This window comes from Salvia miltiorrhiza, chromosome 1 (assembly GCF_028751815.1).
Source record: "Salvia miltiorrhiza cultivar Shanhuang (shh) chromosome 1, IMPLAD_Smil_shh, whole genome shotgun sequence".
In the NCBI taxonomy this organism is placed as follows: domain Eukaryota; kingdom Viridiplantae; phylum Streptophyta; class Magnoliopsida; order Lamiales; family Lamiaceae; genus Salvia; species Salvia miltiorrhiza.
The window spans coordinates 62,434,732-62,453,411 of NC_080387.1; the positions used below are offsets into that span (position 1 = coordinate 62,434,732).

At 30.2% G+C, this 18,680-nt stretch overlaps 1 protein-coding gene across 1 annotated transcript; it reads left to right on the forward strand.

Moving 5' to 3' along the window:
* The first annotated feature begins 13,273 nt into the window (after positions 1–13,273).
* On the forward strand, positions 13,274–16,073 carry LOC131002659 (uncharacterized). The gene is made up of 6 exons (XM_057929133.1): positions 13,274–13,850; positions 14,374–14,480; positions 14,658–14,766; positions 14,944–15,105; positions 15,196–15,369; positions 15,811–16,073. The coding sequence occupies exons 1-6, from the start codon at positions 13,563–13,565 to the stop codon at positions 15,838–15,840; spliced, it is 870 nt and encodes a 289-aa protein (XP_057785116.1). The 5' UTR covers positions 13,274–13,562; the 3' UTR covers positions 15,841–16,073.
* The last annotated feature ends 2,607 nt before the right edge of the window (positions 16,074–18,680 follow it).

Genomic DNA, 18,680 nt, shown 5'->3' on the forward strand with positions numbered 1-18,680 from the left:
TGGCCATTCTATAACTTTTTCAGATTCCTAATGCTATAAAATCTGGTTTCGGTTTGGTCTAGGCTGAAAACAACTCTTAGAGTATAAAATAGGAATAAATTTACACTATTGATCTATCGATAATTTAATGGTTGAGAGTTAATCTTAGAAAGATCGTATGAAATGTATAATTTTATGTAGAACACGTATTAATTCGCTATGAAAATGTCTGAATTGTGATGATTAAATTTTTTACTACCTATGAGATTCGAACCCAGGACAATGAATTTATCCAATATGGTAATGAATAAACCATAGATCTTGATGAACTAAGGGATGAAAATAGTTCATCTTTATATTTTAAGAGCTGTTTTTATTTTAGTCCCTCCATTATTTATATATAGGAGAAGGTTCAATGGAGAAGCATATATTTTCAAAGAAAGGAGAAAAAATCTCAGCCCTTGATTTCACTTAATTGAACGCACAAGATTCACGTGATATAATCACTATTTTCGCACGTTTAGGAATGAAGGATACTACCATATCCATTAATTACCTTAATTAAATCTAATTTGATATTCGATATGCAGAATGAATCCAGCAATACTTGTGAATAGTTAGATGAACATGCAAAATATTTTTGTTGAACTATTCATGTATTTTATAAATTCATTTGAACATTGATATACATGCAATGAAAATTTACAATGAACATTGATATAGTTAGATGAACATACAAAATATTTTTGTTGAACTATTCATATATTTTATAAGTTCATCTGAACATTGATATACATGTGATGAAAATTTACAGTGAACATTGATATAGGTAGATGAACATACAAAACACTTTTGTTGAACTCTTCTTGTTTTTTGTAAATTCCTCTGAATATTAATATACATACGATGAACAACTGACACATATCTCATGAACATATTAAAATCAAATCAGCTCATAGGATGGAAAGTGAAAAATTTGCGGGATATGAACTTCCAGAAAAATTTGCGGGATCTGAACATTGATATACATACGATGAACAACCGACACATATTTTCATGAACATATTAGAACCAAATCAGCTCATAGGATGGAAAGTGAGAAATTTGCGGGATATGAACTTCCAGAATAAATTTGCGGGATATGAACCAAAATCAGATTTTTCGGTAATTAATCATATTAATTAAAATAAGAAAGTGACTTGATCTCAATCGTCCATTCAGTTTCAACGAATGATTCAGATTTCTTCTTCCTTATCTCTATAAGGGGATTTTCCTACTGTAACAGACCACACACACACACACACACATGTATATATATATATATATATATATATATATGGAAGGGCTAACGTGAGAGCACCTCTTAAAATAATACATAAGAACTAATAAAAAATTATGAATTTTATGTAGGACACATATGAATTCGTTGTATAAAGGTATGAATTGCGAAAAATAAATGTTTGCTACCTTTGGGTTTCGAACTCAGGACCATGAACTCATCCAACAGGATGATGAAAAAACCGTAGATCTTGATGATCTAAGGGCTGAAAATGATTCTTATTTTATATCTTAAGAAATGAACTTATTTTAGCCATTATAGGCCAAGGTTCAATGAAGAAGGCGCCTAAATGTAAGAAAGAAGAGAGAAGTAATCTCATCCGTTGATCTTATCTAATCCAACAGACATGATTTATCACGCCATGTTCAACGAATTTTTTCGTTGAAAAGATGGGGGGTCGAAACCCAGAACCCCAAAAATATTGTATATGCTCACGAATGTTCAACGAAAAAAACCGTTGAACATGGCGTGAATAAATCATGTCCGTTACATTAGATAAGATCAACAGATGAGATTACTTCTCTCTTCTTTCTTACATTTAGATTTTTTTTCATTGAACCTAACCCTATATATATAGGGTTAGCTTCAATGGAGACCACTATATATATAGAGAATGGAGACCAAATAAGAGTCATTGATCTCACCAAAATCAATGAATCAGATTAATCTGAATTCTTCAAGTTTAGGAAATCCCGTAAATTCCTCATTTTTCAATTTTGGGAACCAACGAACATTATTATGAACTTACGAACATAAATATGTTTATTTGTATGTTCATTTGTTTTTATACGAACATATCGACGAACATTAGTATGTTCATTTGTTTTTATACGAACATATCGACGAACATTATTATGTTAATTTATTTTTTATACGAACACATCGACGAACATTAGTATGTTCGTAAGTTAATAATAATGTTCGTTGGTTCGCAGAATTGGAAAATGAGGAATTTACGGGATTTCATAAACTTGAAGAATTCAGATGAATCTGATTCATTGATTTTGGTAGATCAATGACTCTAATTTGGTCTTCATTATCTATATAGGGGAGTGGTCTCCATTGAACTCTTTCCTATCATATATATAATAAAAACACATTTTTTTGTATAAAATAAAAACGCATTAAAATGTATGAATTTTATGTTGAACACGTATGAATTCACTGCATAAAGGTATGAATTGCGAAAAATAAATTTTTCGCTACCTTTGGGATTCGAACTCAGCTGAATTCATCCAACAAGGTGATGAATCAACCGTAGATCTTGATGATCTAAAGGCTGAAAATGGTTTCTATTTTATACAAAATAATGTGTTTTTATTCGATTCATCATCCTGTTAGATGAATTCATGGTCTTGGGTTCAAATCTCAAAGGTAGTAAAATTTTATTTTTCGCAATTCATACCTTTATACATCGAATTTATACGTGTCCTACATAAAATTCATACATTTTTCCTAGTTCTTATTTCTTATTTTAAAAGGTGCTCTCACGGTAGCTCTTCCATATATATATATATATATATATATATATATATATATATATATATATATATATATATTAACCCTCCTCTCTCTATATATAAATATGTATATCTAACGGTTGAAATTTAATCTTAGAGAAATCGTATGAAGATGTATGAATTATATGTGGAACATGTATGAATTCGTTGTGTAAATATCTAAATTGTGAAAATTAATTTTTTTGCTACCTATGGGATTCGAACTCAAGATCATAAATTCATCAAACAAAGTAATAAATTAACTGTAGATCTTGATGATCTAATGGTTGAAAATGATTTATATTTTATATTTTAAAATGAATTTTTATCTTAGTGCATCCCTCTATATATGTGTGTATAAAAAGAAAGGACATTAGGTTGAGCTTATAAACATTAGTACGGAGATCTTAAATTTGATCTGTGGGTGTTGATTTGATGTATCATATGGTCTATATTTGTTTGAAGGGATTTTTTTTTACCTGAGTTTGAATTTTGAAGGAAGCAAAAATTTTATTAATTTCTTAAATATTTTTATTCAATAATATATACTAGTTTATTCATTAATCTCACTTCTAAAAAAAACAATCTCACTATAATTTAATCTTATATATATATTTTCCGTGCTCACGAAAAATAATAATTTTATTATAATATAAATAATAATTTCATTATAATATAACTTTATATATACGTGGACCGAGGCACTATCGATTTTAACAAAATTGTATCGTGACATTGACCATATTAAATGACTGAATTTTCAAGCTCTAGAATTTCAATAGATGGAGGGTCCCCAAAACACTTGTGCCACAAATTAGATAATAGAGCCCTTTCATCCATGAATTATTGAACCCTATCTTGCAATCAATTATTGAATATCAATCTTCCTCTTGTTGTTTTATGCATATAATTGAAAATCTATACTATTTGAATGAAGACCACATATTTTAAATTTTTACTTTTTCTTTTTCTTACATCGAAAAAGTTTTAGGTCGGCATTGTATAATAAAATTTCAATAAATTATAAAACGGTCTTATGCTAGTTCACATGTATCTACAAACTAGCTATACTGCATAACCATACAGTTGGATTTCCAAAATCTATATCTATATATATATAATACATAAAAGAGGAGTTTTCTCTCCCTTTTCCTATCAATTTTTTACTATTTTGTTCTCTTTTTTATTTATAATTTTAATTCTTTCCTAAACATCGTCAAATTTATTTTATGAAAAAACATTCAATGTGCATCTTAATTTAAGTTCGGCAGAAGATCTTTAATATGGTATGGTATAAAAATCATTAAAAATAAATTTTAAATGAATAGGTTATTAAAATTTCAAAATACTTTATTTTCTTTTTCTTTGTTAAAAATTTACAACTTTTTGTTTATGTTTATGTATGAAAATATTTATTTATTATCATTATGTGAAATTCTCTAGAATAATAACATGTAATATTAATATTCATTATCAAATAATTTAAAATAATTTAATAACTATAATTATCATTACACTTTATACATAATTGAAAATTGCATTTATAAATTTAAACCATATTTTTCATTTGTTATATATTTGTTTCTATTTAATATTTATATTTATTTATTTATTTAAACATGTCGTTTAATTCAATTTTACCGTGCATCGCACGGATGGACGTACTAGTATTTATTGTAAATTGAACTTGCCACCACCTAATTTTGTCAAATACAAATGCGGAAACAAACAAAAGTAAGATTTTTTTTTTAAAAAAATACTGGAACATTTGTACGTGCACATTCAGATTGGCTCCCATTTACTTAAAAAAAAGTACTAAAAATAAAAAATTAACAAAGAAACCAATTTCAACAATTGTTTTATCCTGAAATATGACATGCTCATCTTCCAAAAGAAAAAATTATATAAAAATCTCATATATTGAACTTCTCATTGTATTATCGCAGATGACTAAATCATTCCATTGCATTTTGCTCCATATATTTTGTCTCATCCTTCTTTATTTAAATATGCTGCGGTTTTGGATTGATCGAATTGTATTATCTGACAAGCAATATCTAAACATCATGTCTTCCATGGGAATATTTGCACGATATAGATCATTTATATATTTTATTAATACATTTGTAATCTCATGCTTTACGAATATTTTTCTAAATTACTATTAAAGTGTGTAAATAATTCACACCATACAAACAACTGCAAATGAGAATTTGTGTATATAAAAAGAGACAATATCAAATTATAGCATTTTTCATATAACCAAAAATAATTCTATTTATATAAATAAAAATATAAAAAATAGTCATTTTCTACTATTATGCATTTACATAGCTTACACGATTTATACGAATATTTTGTGTTATCAAAATTCGTATGATAGTATAAATAATACTATTACACGGATTTATATAAAATACTTTTTATAATCATTGAACTTTTCGTATAAGGATAATAATATAAAAATACTAACTATTATTTTTATAATTTTATTTAGGGCAAATTGCATGGAAATACCCCACTTTAATTCAAATTTGGTTTTTTGATAATCTTTTTAATTGTTGCAAAAATTTCAACGAACTTTTAATTTGTTGCAATGTCCGTCCGGAGAAATTTTCCGGTCAAATTAAATCTGAGTTGGCAGTCGGAATGCCAACGTGGCATAAAAAATGCCAAATCACACTCACAAACCCCCCACGTCAGCCTCTCTCTCTCTTCCCCCCTCCCCCTCCCACATCGCCCTATCTCTCTCTCTTCCCCATTTCCCGGTTGTCTCTCACCATCTCTTTCACTTCCTCCACCGCCGCTACTTCATCCGCTCCCCCTCTCTCTCTCTCTCACTCCGTTGCGGCCTCTCCTTGTATCTCCAAACTCATTTAGGTTGCCAACTTTCTTGAGTTTTAATTAAGTCAAGAGCTCCATGGAGGCTGCTGAGGTCGTCGAAAATCTCAACCACTCGTTGGGGAATCTCAGAGACGTGGAAGGGGCGGGAGTTGGGGAATTCAGAGACGGCGAAGATGATGGCGCCGGCGGCGGGGCTAGAGGACAGCCGATGGCCATTCATCTGGGTGGTCAGGTGGCATTTCATTTGGGAGGGGGAAGAGTGTCGTGGGAGGGGGAGGCTGACGTGTGAGGGGGGGTTTGTGAGTGTGATTTGGTATTTTTGATACCACGTTGGCATTCCGACTGCCAACTCAGATTTAATTTGACCGAAAAATTTCTCCGGACGGACATTGCAACAAATTGAAAGCTCGTTGAAATTTTTGCAACAATTAAAAAGATTGTCAAAAAATCAAATCTATATAATATATAAAAGAGGAGTTTTGTCCTCCATTTTTTCCCTCTATTTTTTCTCTCTTCTTCCATCAAATTTTTCAATATTTTCTCTTTTTTTTTATATAATTTTAATTATTTTCTAAACATCACAAAATTTTATTTATGAAAAATAAAAATATTCAATATGCATCTTAAATTTAATTTTGTGACAAGTTTTTTAATATGGTAAAAAAAAATCATCAAAAATGAATTTAAAACGAATAAGTTATGAAAATTTTAAGATATTTTATTTTCTCTCTCTTCGCTAAAATTTTATAATTTGTTTTTATTGATGTTAGGCCATGAGAATATTTATTCATTTAATATGTTGTGTAATACTCTATAATAATAATGTGTAATGTTAATTTTTATTATAAAAAAATTTGAAATTATTTAATAACTATGATTATCATTACACATTATACAAAGTTAAAATTCTTAATTGATGAGGTTTATCTTTAATTTATTTTTAAAATATATTTTGTATTTAATTATAATTTATCTAATATTTATATATTTTTATTTAAAACATATGGTTGATTTCGATATTTGTCGTGCATCGCACGAATGGTCATACTAGTTTGGATTAAAGTGGGGTATTTCCATGCAATTTTCCCTTTTATTTATATTATTACCATCATAGATACTTCCTATGTAAAAATTGTGTCATGATTATATTTAAAAATCGGAATTCGCGATTAATACTACCGATGTGATCGAGAAAGAATAATTATAGAAAATGAAGCGTTATAAAAATAGGTAATATTTGAAATAAATAAAATATGAAATCGAGGGTTTCAGCCTCAAAAGCTGTAGAATATACTTTGAGGGCATAATCTCGATACAAAAATTTTTATCTTTATATATATAAAAAGCAAAGTAAATATAAATAAATTCAATTGCAAAGATATAATTAAAATTTGTGGAAAAAATTATAACCACCATTAAACCACTTATTAGTTAATTATCATGAAAACCGCCACCAATTAACTTCTCTAAACAAAATAAGCTAGCTAATTCAATATTCCATAAAACAAAACTGATTGGTTAAAAAAAAACAAAAAAATAAAAGCAAAACAAAACTAATTCAATTTTAGCAATATTTAATGTTTACATTTTTCGAGAAGATAGTATATATTAATTTGTAATTTATCCCATAATTTTAACAAACTAAGAATTAATATTTTAGGAAGTAGAGTTTTCCTTAAAATGAGGAACCGCAATTTCACTTTTATAATTTTATTTTTTATCTTATTTCTAATATTTTAATCATTCAAATTATGTATTTACATTTATTTTATATTTCAAATAATTTATTAATATTACACTATGCAATTCTTATATATTACAATTTACATTAAAAAATAATAACTCAATAACCTCATCCAATTAATTTAATATTAAATCAATTTAAAAATTATGAATTACAATTCATGTATGCGTACTTTCTCAAACTCTTATCCAATTAATTGATTTTTATAAATCTTTCTCAAATCGTTATTTTGCTGCATGAAAGGTATAAATCAATTTAAAAAGAACAAGTTATGACCGTTTAAAATTTCTATATATTAAATATATTTATTTATTAATTAGTTTTTTAATTATTATTTTTGAAAGTTGAGACTACTGACACACTTAAACATCTTCTTAACATTTTGTTCTTTTTTTCTTCGTTATTTTCTTATTTGTGACATTTGAAATTTTCATATTACATAGTTCTATTTATTTTATTTGAAAATTTTGGTAATAGAATACAATGTCAGTATTATAAGAAGATTATATTATATATTATAATTTATGTCAAGAAAGAAAGTATAAATTTTCATATTACGTAGTTCTATTTATTTTATATTGAAAACTTTGGTAATAGAATACAATGTCAGTATTATAAGAAGATAATATTATAATTTATGTCAAGAAAGAAATTATAACATTGTCATGTTACAAAAAAATGTTTGCAAATGTTTTTATGATAATGATATGTGGATCGATCTAATTTTGTTGAATTGAATAATCATTTGATTAACTCAATAAATATTAAAAGAATTAGTTTAAGTTAATAAGTCAACAAAATTAAATACCAGCATTAAATTTTTAAAAATAAAGAGTAGTGATAAATTATTTAGAATTTAATTTTTCAAAGTAAGTTGAAAATCAGTTAAATTTGAAGTAAATTAAAGAAGGTTGTGTAAATTAATTACATAAAAAAATTTAAAACATGCTATTAGATATTATTATTTTATTAATTTTAATTTTAATTTTAATTTTAAATATTTATTTCATCATTAAATGAATGAAAATTCAATTCAATATTAAATAATCCATTTTTTATTGAATAAAAAGTTAGAAGAGGTAAAGAAAATAATACATAATTGAACTTATTCAAAATTATTGTTAATTTCTAAATATGACAACTCTTTTATTTTCTATTAATGTATTTTTTATCCATACAATTATCTTTGATAGGTATTTGCTAAAGTAAGTTCAAATATTATTATGTGTTTATTAAAATTTCAAAATATGTGTTGAGCTATGGTCTAGGATCAATCAGGTAAATTCATGGCTTTGCTGAATTAATTCTTGGTTGAGGATTCAAATGTCAGAGGCTGCAAATAATTCATCATTTTTCACAATAAATTTATAATGTTACATATGAATTATAAGTCAATTTATTTTATATTATTGTATAAATTACATTATCTATATTAAAAAATTAGATCATTTTGTAAATAATAAATTTGATATCAAATTTTATTTTTATTAGTTTAAATTAATAATTGTAAAACATATGCATAGCTCACGTGAGTCTAAAATTATAATCACTGCGCATCGCGCCGGAGGTACACTAGTGATTATATATATACGGACTATTTCATTTCTTCCAATTTTTAGTGTCTATTTAAAAGTGTTATAAATTTTAATAAAATAATTAGATGTATTGTGAGTAGAATAAATGTCATATTTTATATATAAGTGTTAAAATAATTAAAATGAAATAAGAATTTCACTTATTTTTATTAAAAATATAGTATATAATATAAAAGAGGAGTCTAACGTAAACTTTTTCCCACCAAAATTTCTCTCTCTTTGTTTTTCTTTTTGTAATTTTGATTCTCTTTTAAAATCATCAACTTTAATTTATAAAAACATATTCAATATGGATGTTAAATTAAAGATAACGACGATATCTTTAATTTGATATAAAAATTATAAAAAATAAATTTAAAATCAATAAGTTATTATAATTTAAAGTCACAAATTTTTTTTTTCTCTCCTCTCTTCTCTCCTCTATCATATCCTCTCTCATTTCTCATTTTTTAAGATGTCACGGTTCTTTCATTCCTTTTTCCATATTTTTTTAATGTTTTTATTATACTCCCTCCATCCCATTATTGAAGACACACTTTCATTATTGGGATGTCCCAATAATAAAGACACACTTCCATTTTTGGAAAAAATTAGAGGAGTATTACATTTAATTAATCCTACCCTAATTACACTATAAAAGTTGAAACCCTAAACTATTCTAACCTATTCTCTCCCAAACCAGCCACCCCATTTCTGGAACACACCCAAATCCGCCGCTCATCCCCGCCGGCGAGGCACAGCCACCGTAGAACACCCCTCGCCCCTCCGTCAACTACCATTTCTGGGGGCTAGGTTTTGCAGGGCGTCTGTGAAGAGAGGTGAAGGGAAGAGGATGACGCGTTCTTCCTCTGGAATCGCCGCCGACCTCCATCTGGAATCGTCGGCGCCCTTCACCTCATCCCTCTATCGTGTTCTTCTTTTGGAATCGCTACCGCCCTCCTCTTCAACCCTAGATCTCAGGTCCGGCTGAAAACCCCTGGCCCCAATTTCCAACCTCAGATCTCCACTGCCGCAACCGCCAACCGCCATCTCCGGAGGCGCCGCCTAAAAACCCTAGCCCCAATTTTTAGAAATCGTCCCAAAAATCGTCCTAACTCCAGATCTCCACCACCATCTCCTGATTAGCGGCGGTGGCCGGCGATGATTCTGCCAAGAAATGGAGCGTTGATTTTGGGTTCATTGTTTTTTTAATTCAATTTCATTGTGCTGCCTTTTCTAATTTTCCTGTAATACACTATGAATTGGAATTTTCAAATCTGAATTGAAATGCACTTGGAATTTTTGGTTTGATTGTGCAATTTGCTTGTGTGAGTTCACGGTTATGGTGATAATTTTGGTCGGCGGCGGCGGTGGTGGTAGTGGTGGTCGGCGGTGGTTTGTATTGGTACACTGCTGCTACCTTTTTGGAAAGAAAACAGTAACTTAAGAAAAACTACAAACAAAAAAATCGAAAAAAATAGTGAGAATAATTAAATTAATTAAAAATTTTGAAATTCTGAATTTTTAAAATTAAAAAATCAATTTGCAATGTAAAATAAAAATAAATAAATTCAATAAACAAAAGTTAATCATCTACACTAATAGTGGTGGGCCACAACACTTTAACAACTAATTTACCTCTCCTTAATCTCCGTGCCCAAAAGACCTGTGTCTTTATTAATGGGACGGAGGGAGTAGTATTTTTATATTTTACTATTTATATTTTATTATATCATTTTAATGCAATTACAATGATGAAACATATATTTGATCATTTTAGAAATATTTAGCTTAAAAATATATTTTTAATTTCGATGATGGTCGTGCATCGCACGAGCGGGCACATACTAGTATACTATTAATAGAACCCTATTAGTATCAATTATTAAAATTGATATGCTGGAATATTATATTGTTTTCGTCCACGAAAAAACTTTTACATTCGTTCACAATTTCTTCTTCTACACTTTTTTTCATAAATAATTTCACTAGCCATCTCCTTAAATGTGTGTGAATTTCATTGATAAAGGTTTTCCTATTTTTCTAAATTAATGAAGTAACGTCCGACTCTTGGCACGGCCGAATAGTCATGGCTGTCAATTCTTGAAAGTGACGGGCGGTTAGATTAGTGGATCAAAAGGAAAGAGGGACACACGTGGCAGCTGAAATAGATGGACCAACAATTCTGATTTGGACACCAACACAAATTGATGCTATATATGTTTAGAATTTGATGACAAGGATTTATACCACCACCTTCATATTTCCATTTAATAGAAGAAAATCATTTTTTATTTTTTTAATACCCTCTCCATCTATAAATAAAAATTATTACATTACATGCGACAAAAGTTTTAATAAAATATAAATAAAATAAGAGCCTTATTATAAATGTGAGTGGAATTTTATGAACAATACTACTATATATAAATTGAAGTGACAAATTTTCACTTGACAGATTGAAAAGAAAATTTTGATAACTTTTTTTTTATAATAAGAAAATATTATAATAAGGAAAGTAAAATTTTTTTTGAGCGAAAAGAAGAGCTATTGTATTTATTAAAAAATAATGTAGTGCTCTACAATATCATCTAACCAAGATGAGAGATATATAATTCAATAATTTGGTCTATATCATTTTGTAACACATTATTGAAACTACTACCACTCCAGGATTTTCACATACAATAAATCACCGAGAGCTCTGTAGAGAAAATAATTTTGAATAGGGAAAAAATGGAATTGCCGAAATTAAATGTTTACCCACACTCTTCATATATACAAAGAATTCGAAGCAATAAAATTATTTTCTACTTGAAACACATAAAGTAAATTGTTTTATTTTATTTAGTTGGTAATGGATGATTTAAATTCATAACGAGGTCACTCACCTTTATAAAAAGGGGGAATAATGATGTATATAAAGTTGGAATATCTATATAATACAGTATAATAGAATGTGTAAATTATAAGAACGAGTTCTCATACTTTATTAAAGTGCCTTTTCTCAATTTAACATTCTGGGTAATTTTGGGCGACACTCTTTAAATTATCTAAAGACCGATCCGTTGAAAACTTTAATAAACATGTAGACATTTTTCTATTTCAATTTATATATAGCAAATTAAAGCATGCAAAATATTTACGTGAACTAATTGCAAAGATCTAGATTGAATAAGCATGGACATATCAATTTTAAATTCTTAACATATAAACGGAACAATATTGTGTTAAATAAGATGGTCAAGTATGCATTTAAAAAAATTTATTTGTTCAGTAAAATAAATATTTTGGAATATGGAAATGTTATTACTTATTAGCTACGTGTCTCACTGTTTAGTTTTTTTTTTTTTTTTGTGCAGAAAATATTTCGTTACGACAATATTAAATATTTTGAACGTATGTTTATTTTTCTTGAGATAAAGATTCAAAATGGAAAATAGTATTTTGGAAAGTGAAACAATTGTTGTTGTCGTGTTATGTACTCCCTCCGTCCACGAAATGAGTACTCATATTTCCTTTTTCGTCCGTCCACGAAATGAGTACCCATTTCTCTTTTTGGCAAGTGTACCCCACACATCTATTTAATTAATACACTCAAAAAGTGGGACCCTTAAACTATTCACACTACACTCCATACATTTCTTAAAACCCGTGCCGTCCACAAATGGGTACTCATTTCGTGGACGGAGGGAGTAATTAAATTATGAGGCACTCTCCTGTGCAACTGGTTTCTGAATGACACTATTTTAACATATAAATGACACTTGAAGATCTTCAAGTGTCATTTGTATGTTGAAGTAGTGTCATTGAGAAATGTTCAATTGTCATTTCTTGAATAAAGTAGTGTCATTCTGGCAACCAGTTGCACGGTGCAACCGATTGTATGAGAGTATTTATGTTAAATTATAATGGAGTAGTGCATTTTGCTCATAGAAAAAGAAGAAGATAGTGCAATTAAAACCAATAAATAAAACAAAAATTCAACACATGATTTATTAAATTAATATTAGATGGGTTTGGAAAGAAAATGACCGCTTTAATTATTTAAGTAGTCCATATCATCTCTTATAGTTATAGGATTTTTAGCTCACCCATAAGGATATAATTAACAATGTAGTCGTATTTTTTTTTTTTTTTTTTAAGTATGTATTTTTCTATTCTTAACTTTTTAGCTCATAAGTACATAAGTAATCGAAATATTTAGCTCATAATCCATTTTTTATTGCTAAATATTTTTCACAAGACTAACTGCGTATGCTATTCATAATCACCATTAATGAATGAGTGAATCAAATAATGATGCAGTTGACTTTGTCTATTTTCTGAAAAAACAAAATCAATAAGGGCAGAAAAGTAATTGTGGTCCTCTGCATCTCATTCTCCTCCTTCATCCTTTGCCATTTGGCTCCTCTCTCACAGAACTAAATATACATACACTTTTCTTATATATATATACAAATCTGCTCCCACATAGAGATAGGAGAGAGAGAGAGAAAGCACTTCCACCATTTTAGCAGAGCTGCATCCACTAACACGCACAACAGCCTGAAATGTAGGAGCATTCGAGGAGAACGAAAAGGATGGCGTCTTCAGCGAGAGCCAGGATCAGCAAAATCTTCACTGCCTCCTCCAAACAGCGTAGTTTCGCGCCACCTCGCGCGCTCGGATCCCCTTCCTTCTCGACCTCCGCAGCCGTTGCCGCCCCCGAGCCGCAGGAGCCGGCGGAGGCGCTCGGCGGGTCGAGAATTATGGGGATGGTTAAAGACTACGAGGATTATAGGAGGAATCTGTACGGTGGATTGACGCATAATGCTCTACTCGTTGATGCAGTCGGAACACTCGTCGTTCCGTCTCAACCTATGGCTCAGGTTTGCTGCTCCTCCGTGTTTGTCTCCTTCGACTGATTTCGAGTTTTAGTAATAATTGTGTTAGTTTGAAGGTGCGCATTTTCTGAAATGTTCGTGTTTGTGGAATCTGTTCAATGTTTTGGAGATTTGATATTTTGGAGTTGTCACATGAATGATCCATCTGATCTTGTGATACAGATGTTTTCATATAAATTGAGCTGGAAACGGATTGGTTTCTTTGCAGTTTTGTTTTAATTAGCTTTTTACGTGTTATTATTGCTTCATTGGGAGTTATAATTCAGTTGCTGTCTGTTGCAACAGAACAACAGTGCAATGCGCTGTGCACTTTTTTGTTTGTTTGTTTGTTTGTTTCTTTCTTTCTTTTCCATTTTTGCGTTTCCTTAAATTTTAAATGCTTGAATTCGTGGCTTTTTTTTTCTTTTGGCACGTCTGATTTAGAAGTTTATCTATATGATTTTAATCTTTCTTTAACATCAATTTTGGGGATTTTCATTATGTTAAACAAGTAGTTGTTGTGGTGTAGATTTATCGGCAGATTGGTGAAAAGTATGGAGTCGAGTACTCTGAGCGCGAGATACTGAATAGATATAGATGGGCTTATGAGCAGCCTTGGGGTCGATCACGCCTCAGGTGATAATCGCGTGCAATGCTTCAACTTAAATCCATCATATTTGTGACTGAAAGATGAAATTGCAGCGAGAAATTGACCACTGTGCTTCTTCATTTTCTCTCGCATGCCATGCCTTTAGTACAACTTATTCCTGCCGTGATTGTAAGGCTGAGTTCTCGAGTGTTATAAACATGCAGGTATGTGGATGATGGGAGACCATTTTGGCAGTATATAGTGAGCTCGTCTACGGGCTGTTCAGATTCTCAATACTTTGAGGAGTTGTATAACTATTATACTACTGAAAAGGTTTGTTGTTATACTTTTGTAATGTTCTTCTAAACTGAATAGTGCATAGTTTTGATAAACCTCATTTATGTTAACATTCATATTCCGTTGTTTCAAAAAAAAGAAAAGCCATTCATATTCCTTGTCACATGCATGTGCATGGTATCAGTTCACGATATTATTGGCATATCTTAACAGGCATGGCACCTATGTGATCCTGATGCTGAGCAAGTGTTCCGGGCACTTAGAAAAGCGGGGGTAAAAGTAGCAATTGTGTCTAACTTCGACACTAGGTTAAGACCATTGTTGAAAGCACTGAAGTGTGATCACTGGTTTGATGCTGTTGCTGTGTCTGCTGAAGTAAGTGCATTTCAGATCTCTACGTATTATTCCTTTTTATATTGCAGTCTAACTTACTGTGCTTGATTTCTGTTATCTACCTGAAAACAGGTCGAGGCAGAGAAGCCAAATCCTATGATATTTCTTAAAGCTTGTGAATTCTTGGGAGTACAACCCGAGGATGCTGTACACGTTGGTGATGACCGTAGAAATGACATATGGGGTGCCCGAGATGCTGGTTGCGACGCCTGGCTCTGGGGAAGTGATGTTAAATCCTTCAAAGAGGTATTGAAAAATGTTGTGTTATAACTTGTGAAACTCTGTATGCAACTTCTGGTTCCCAGGATGCCATCAAATCCGGTTATGCAATTTTAGTAGAAAAACTACTCTTAACTGCAAATTAGGTGCAGATACATGCTAACATAGTTGCATAGGTAACACTCAATGCGTAGAAGCAAGATGAGATATAAATGCCTGCTTCTGTATATGGCTTCTCGCTAGCTAACTGACCTCGTGCGTTCATATGTAGTTGTTTTCGATTCTTGTATGCTTTAAATACTGTTGTTTTCCACTTTCCTCCCCCATTTTCTTGATTGACATGTTTCTTCATCTCTGCTCAATGTTCCCAATAATTACCATAGTTCTTGATTTATACAACTGCACTTTCATCCCAAAATCTTCTTCATTCTGAATTTCTCATCAGATTTCCATTCCCTTGTGTTTCAGGTTGCTCAAAGAATAGGGGTTGAGATTTGAAAGCAGTCAGTTGCGTCACGACAAAGACGAATGCTGCTGTTGTATGAAGATTCCATCCTGACTGTATATACATCTTTTCTTGCTTTCTTCTTGTTTTTCATCTGTATAAGGGAGGTGAGAGAGGCCAGTGTAGTGTTAGAATAAAGAGCAGAAATAAACTGGCGTTTGGATTTTCTGGTTACTAGACTGACTGAGCGCTTTGGATAATACAGTAGATCTTATGTTGGACTTAAGAAGCTCAATTACATGCGCATATACACTCAATGTTTGTAATCACTGAACCACCAACTTAAACAAAACATTTCTTACTTAAATTTGGCCGGAATTTGGATTCAAGCTAAAGTGCAAACACATAAAAAAAAAAAGAGTTAAATGGTTACTTTTATCCATTTTCATAGACAAAAAAATAAAATAAAATACCCACTATAAAAGAAAATTATAAAAATTATCCATTTTGAACTTGAAATGACAAAGTTATCTGTACTTAATTCACAAAATTTGCTGAAATCGCAAACTTTGCTCGATATGTTCGATTAATGCATGTCGAGCTTCAATAGTAAATACAATGATGCTAGACCATTGCGAGTCGAGTATATCGAGCATTAACGTATTTGTGATAAATATATTAATGCTCGACTTCTGCGAATTGAGCAATAGTGATAGATACACCAATGCTCGACATGTTCGACTATTGCGAATCGAGTAGTTTTAGAAAATAACTAATGCTCGATATTTATCAATTACAAGTCGATTATCAAGGATTGAGTATCAGTGCAAATTACACTAATGCTCGACACAAGGGTAAAAATATCATACATGAGTATATATTTATATGTTTTATAAAAAGTGAGTATTTTTTAGATTTTATATTTCAAAATGGGTATATATCATTTTGGTCCTAAAAAATTGTGAAACTTTTGCTGATTTTTAAATTACGTTGAAAACAGAAATTTGGTAGTAGTTTGTGTAATTAGGTGCAATTAAACCCTTATTTATTTGCTCAAATATTTTAACTCTTCAAATTGACAATAGTCAGGTCTCTCTATCTATCTTGTATTTCACTAGCACCATGCTCCAGTACAATAAAACATGCTAAATAAGAGTCCAAACCACAAGCAAGAAAAATTGGGCCTAGCATAAGTAACCACTGAATCATCAAACTGCTACAATTCCACATTGTGGCATCTTAAAAAAAGAATGAAACAGAGGCTCAGCAATCTCCTTTTTCCTTCTCTTACTCGAAGCTTGAACAGTCTATTCCTTTTCCTCGGCTTTGATTCCCCAATAAAGAAAGACCAGGTTTGGGCAATGGAAGTGGTTGTTTCCATTTAGGCCATCTCCAATGGTACACCAAAACCCATTTTGGTGTACCAAATCCTCTCCAATGCTACACCAAACCCAAACCCAAAATGGGTTTGGGGCCACCATTTGAATAGTGTTACACCAAATTTGGTGTAACACTATTCACTACACTAAAACCCTTTAATTAATTTTAAGAATTCAAATTAACCCCTCTTCTTGCTAAATATTATTTTGTCAATTTAGTAGGTTTAAATGATTAGAATGAAAGTTAATTATTTTTTGTTAATTTCGTAGGTTTAAGAAAGGAATGAAAGTTATAATAATAATAATAATAATAATAATTTGGTTGAGAATAATTTAGTTGAAAATAGAGTTTTAATTTGCAACAATAAAATTGATTAATTTTTAATTACATGACATATTAAAATGTATAATACAAGAATATTTAAAATAATATTAATAATATAAATACCACATCACATAAAAACAACAAAATTAAAATTACACAACATAATTTGAAAATCAAGCAGACGCAAATAAATAGAGATGCTCACTTCGACCTTCGGAATGAGTTAATTGAACATTTGTGGGAAGAATATACTAATTCCGTGTCTTGAATTTTATGTGGATGTTGGTTTATTTGTTGTATTTTATTTTCAAGTTATGTAATATTTAATGAATTTTATTTTAAAGTTTAGTTTTTTTGTTGCTTATTTAATATAATAATAATAATAATAATAATAATAAAATTAATTTCCGTATAATATTTATTTTAATATGAAATTGTTAATTAAAAAATTGGGGCAAATGTATAATTTAAAAGAAATACATAGGTATGATTGAAGAAGTATAAAAAGTAAGTGGAAATAGAATATTTAAAGAATATTCTTTTGGGTTTGAGTTTGGTGTAAATGGTTGGAGAAGAATTACTGTTGGATGTGACATATACTGAAAAATGGGTTTGGGTTTGGTGTAGATGGTTGGAGATGGTCTAAACGTAACAAAGAATCGGAGTTGCGGAGCTAGGATGGTTATGGTTCTCTCGCAGTTATCATGTCTTTTTTTATGAGAACAAAACTGACATTTATAAACAATGCTATTCTGTGCTGTACCCTTTAATCCCTTCCCAATGCAATTCTTACCGGGTTGCAGAATAGATTCACATCTGTACTATCAAACTTGAATAGTAAACCAAGGATATCTAACAGTCAATGCACCAAACTTAAAAGAACCCATGGATCTATACAAAAGGTTAAACATCAGCCTATTAAGTAGAAACACACGAAAATTCACAAACTGAATGAGCACAACCAAGTTACTCTAGCAAATTATGGAACTACAATTGCACTCCTCTCTCTTCAAATCTTCTCATCACTCTCAACTTTTTAGGTATCAATTCGTCCATCAACATATAAGAAATCTGTGGAATTTGTGCAAATTTAAAAATGTTGTTTGTTTGATCCCTCTGATTGATTGACTTTGAGAATCATGGAATTGAACCAAACAGTGAAACAGGTGGATAATAGCATAAACAATAA

Excerpts from the sequence above, each read along its gene's own strand:
- LOC131002659 (XM_057929133.1), top strand. The coding sequence starts at position 13,563 with ATGGCGTCTTCAGCGAGAGCCAGGATCAGCAAAATCTTCACTGCCTCC. Across the intron at positions 14,481-14,657 it reads TGGGGTCGATCACGCCTCAG|GTATGTGGATGATGGGAGAC; the intron begins GTGATAATCGCG and ends ATAAACATGCAG. Across the intron at positions 14,767-14,943 it reads ACTATTATACTACTGAAAAG|GCATGGCACCTATGTGATCC; the intron begins GTTTGTTGTTAT and ends ATATCTTAACAG.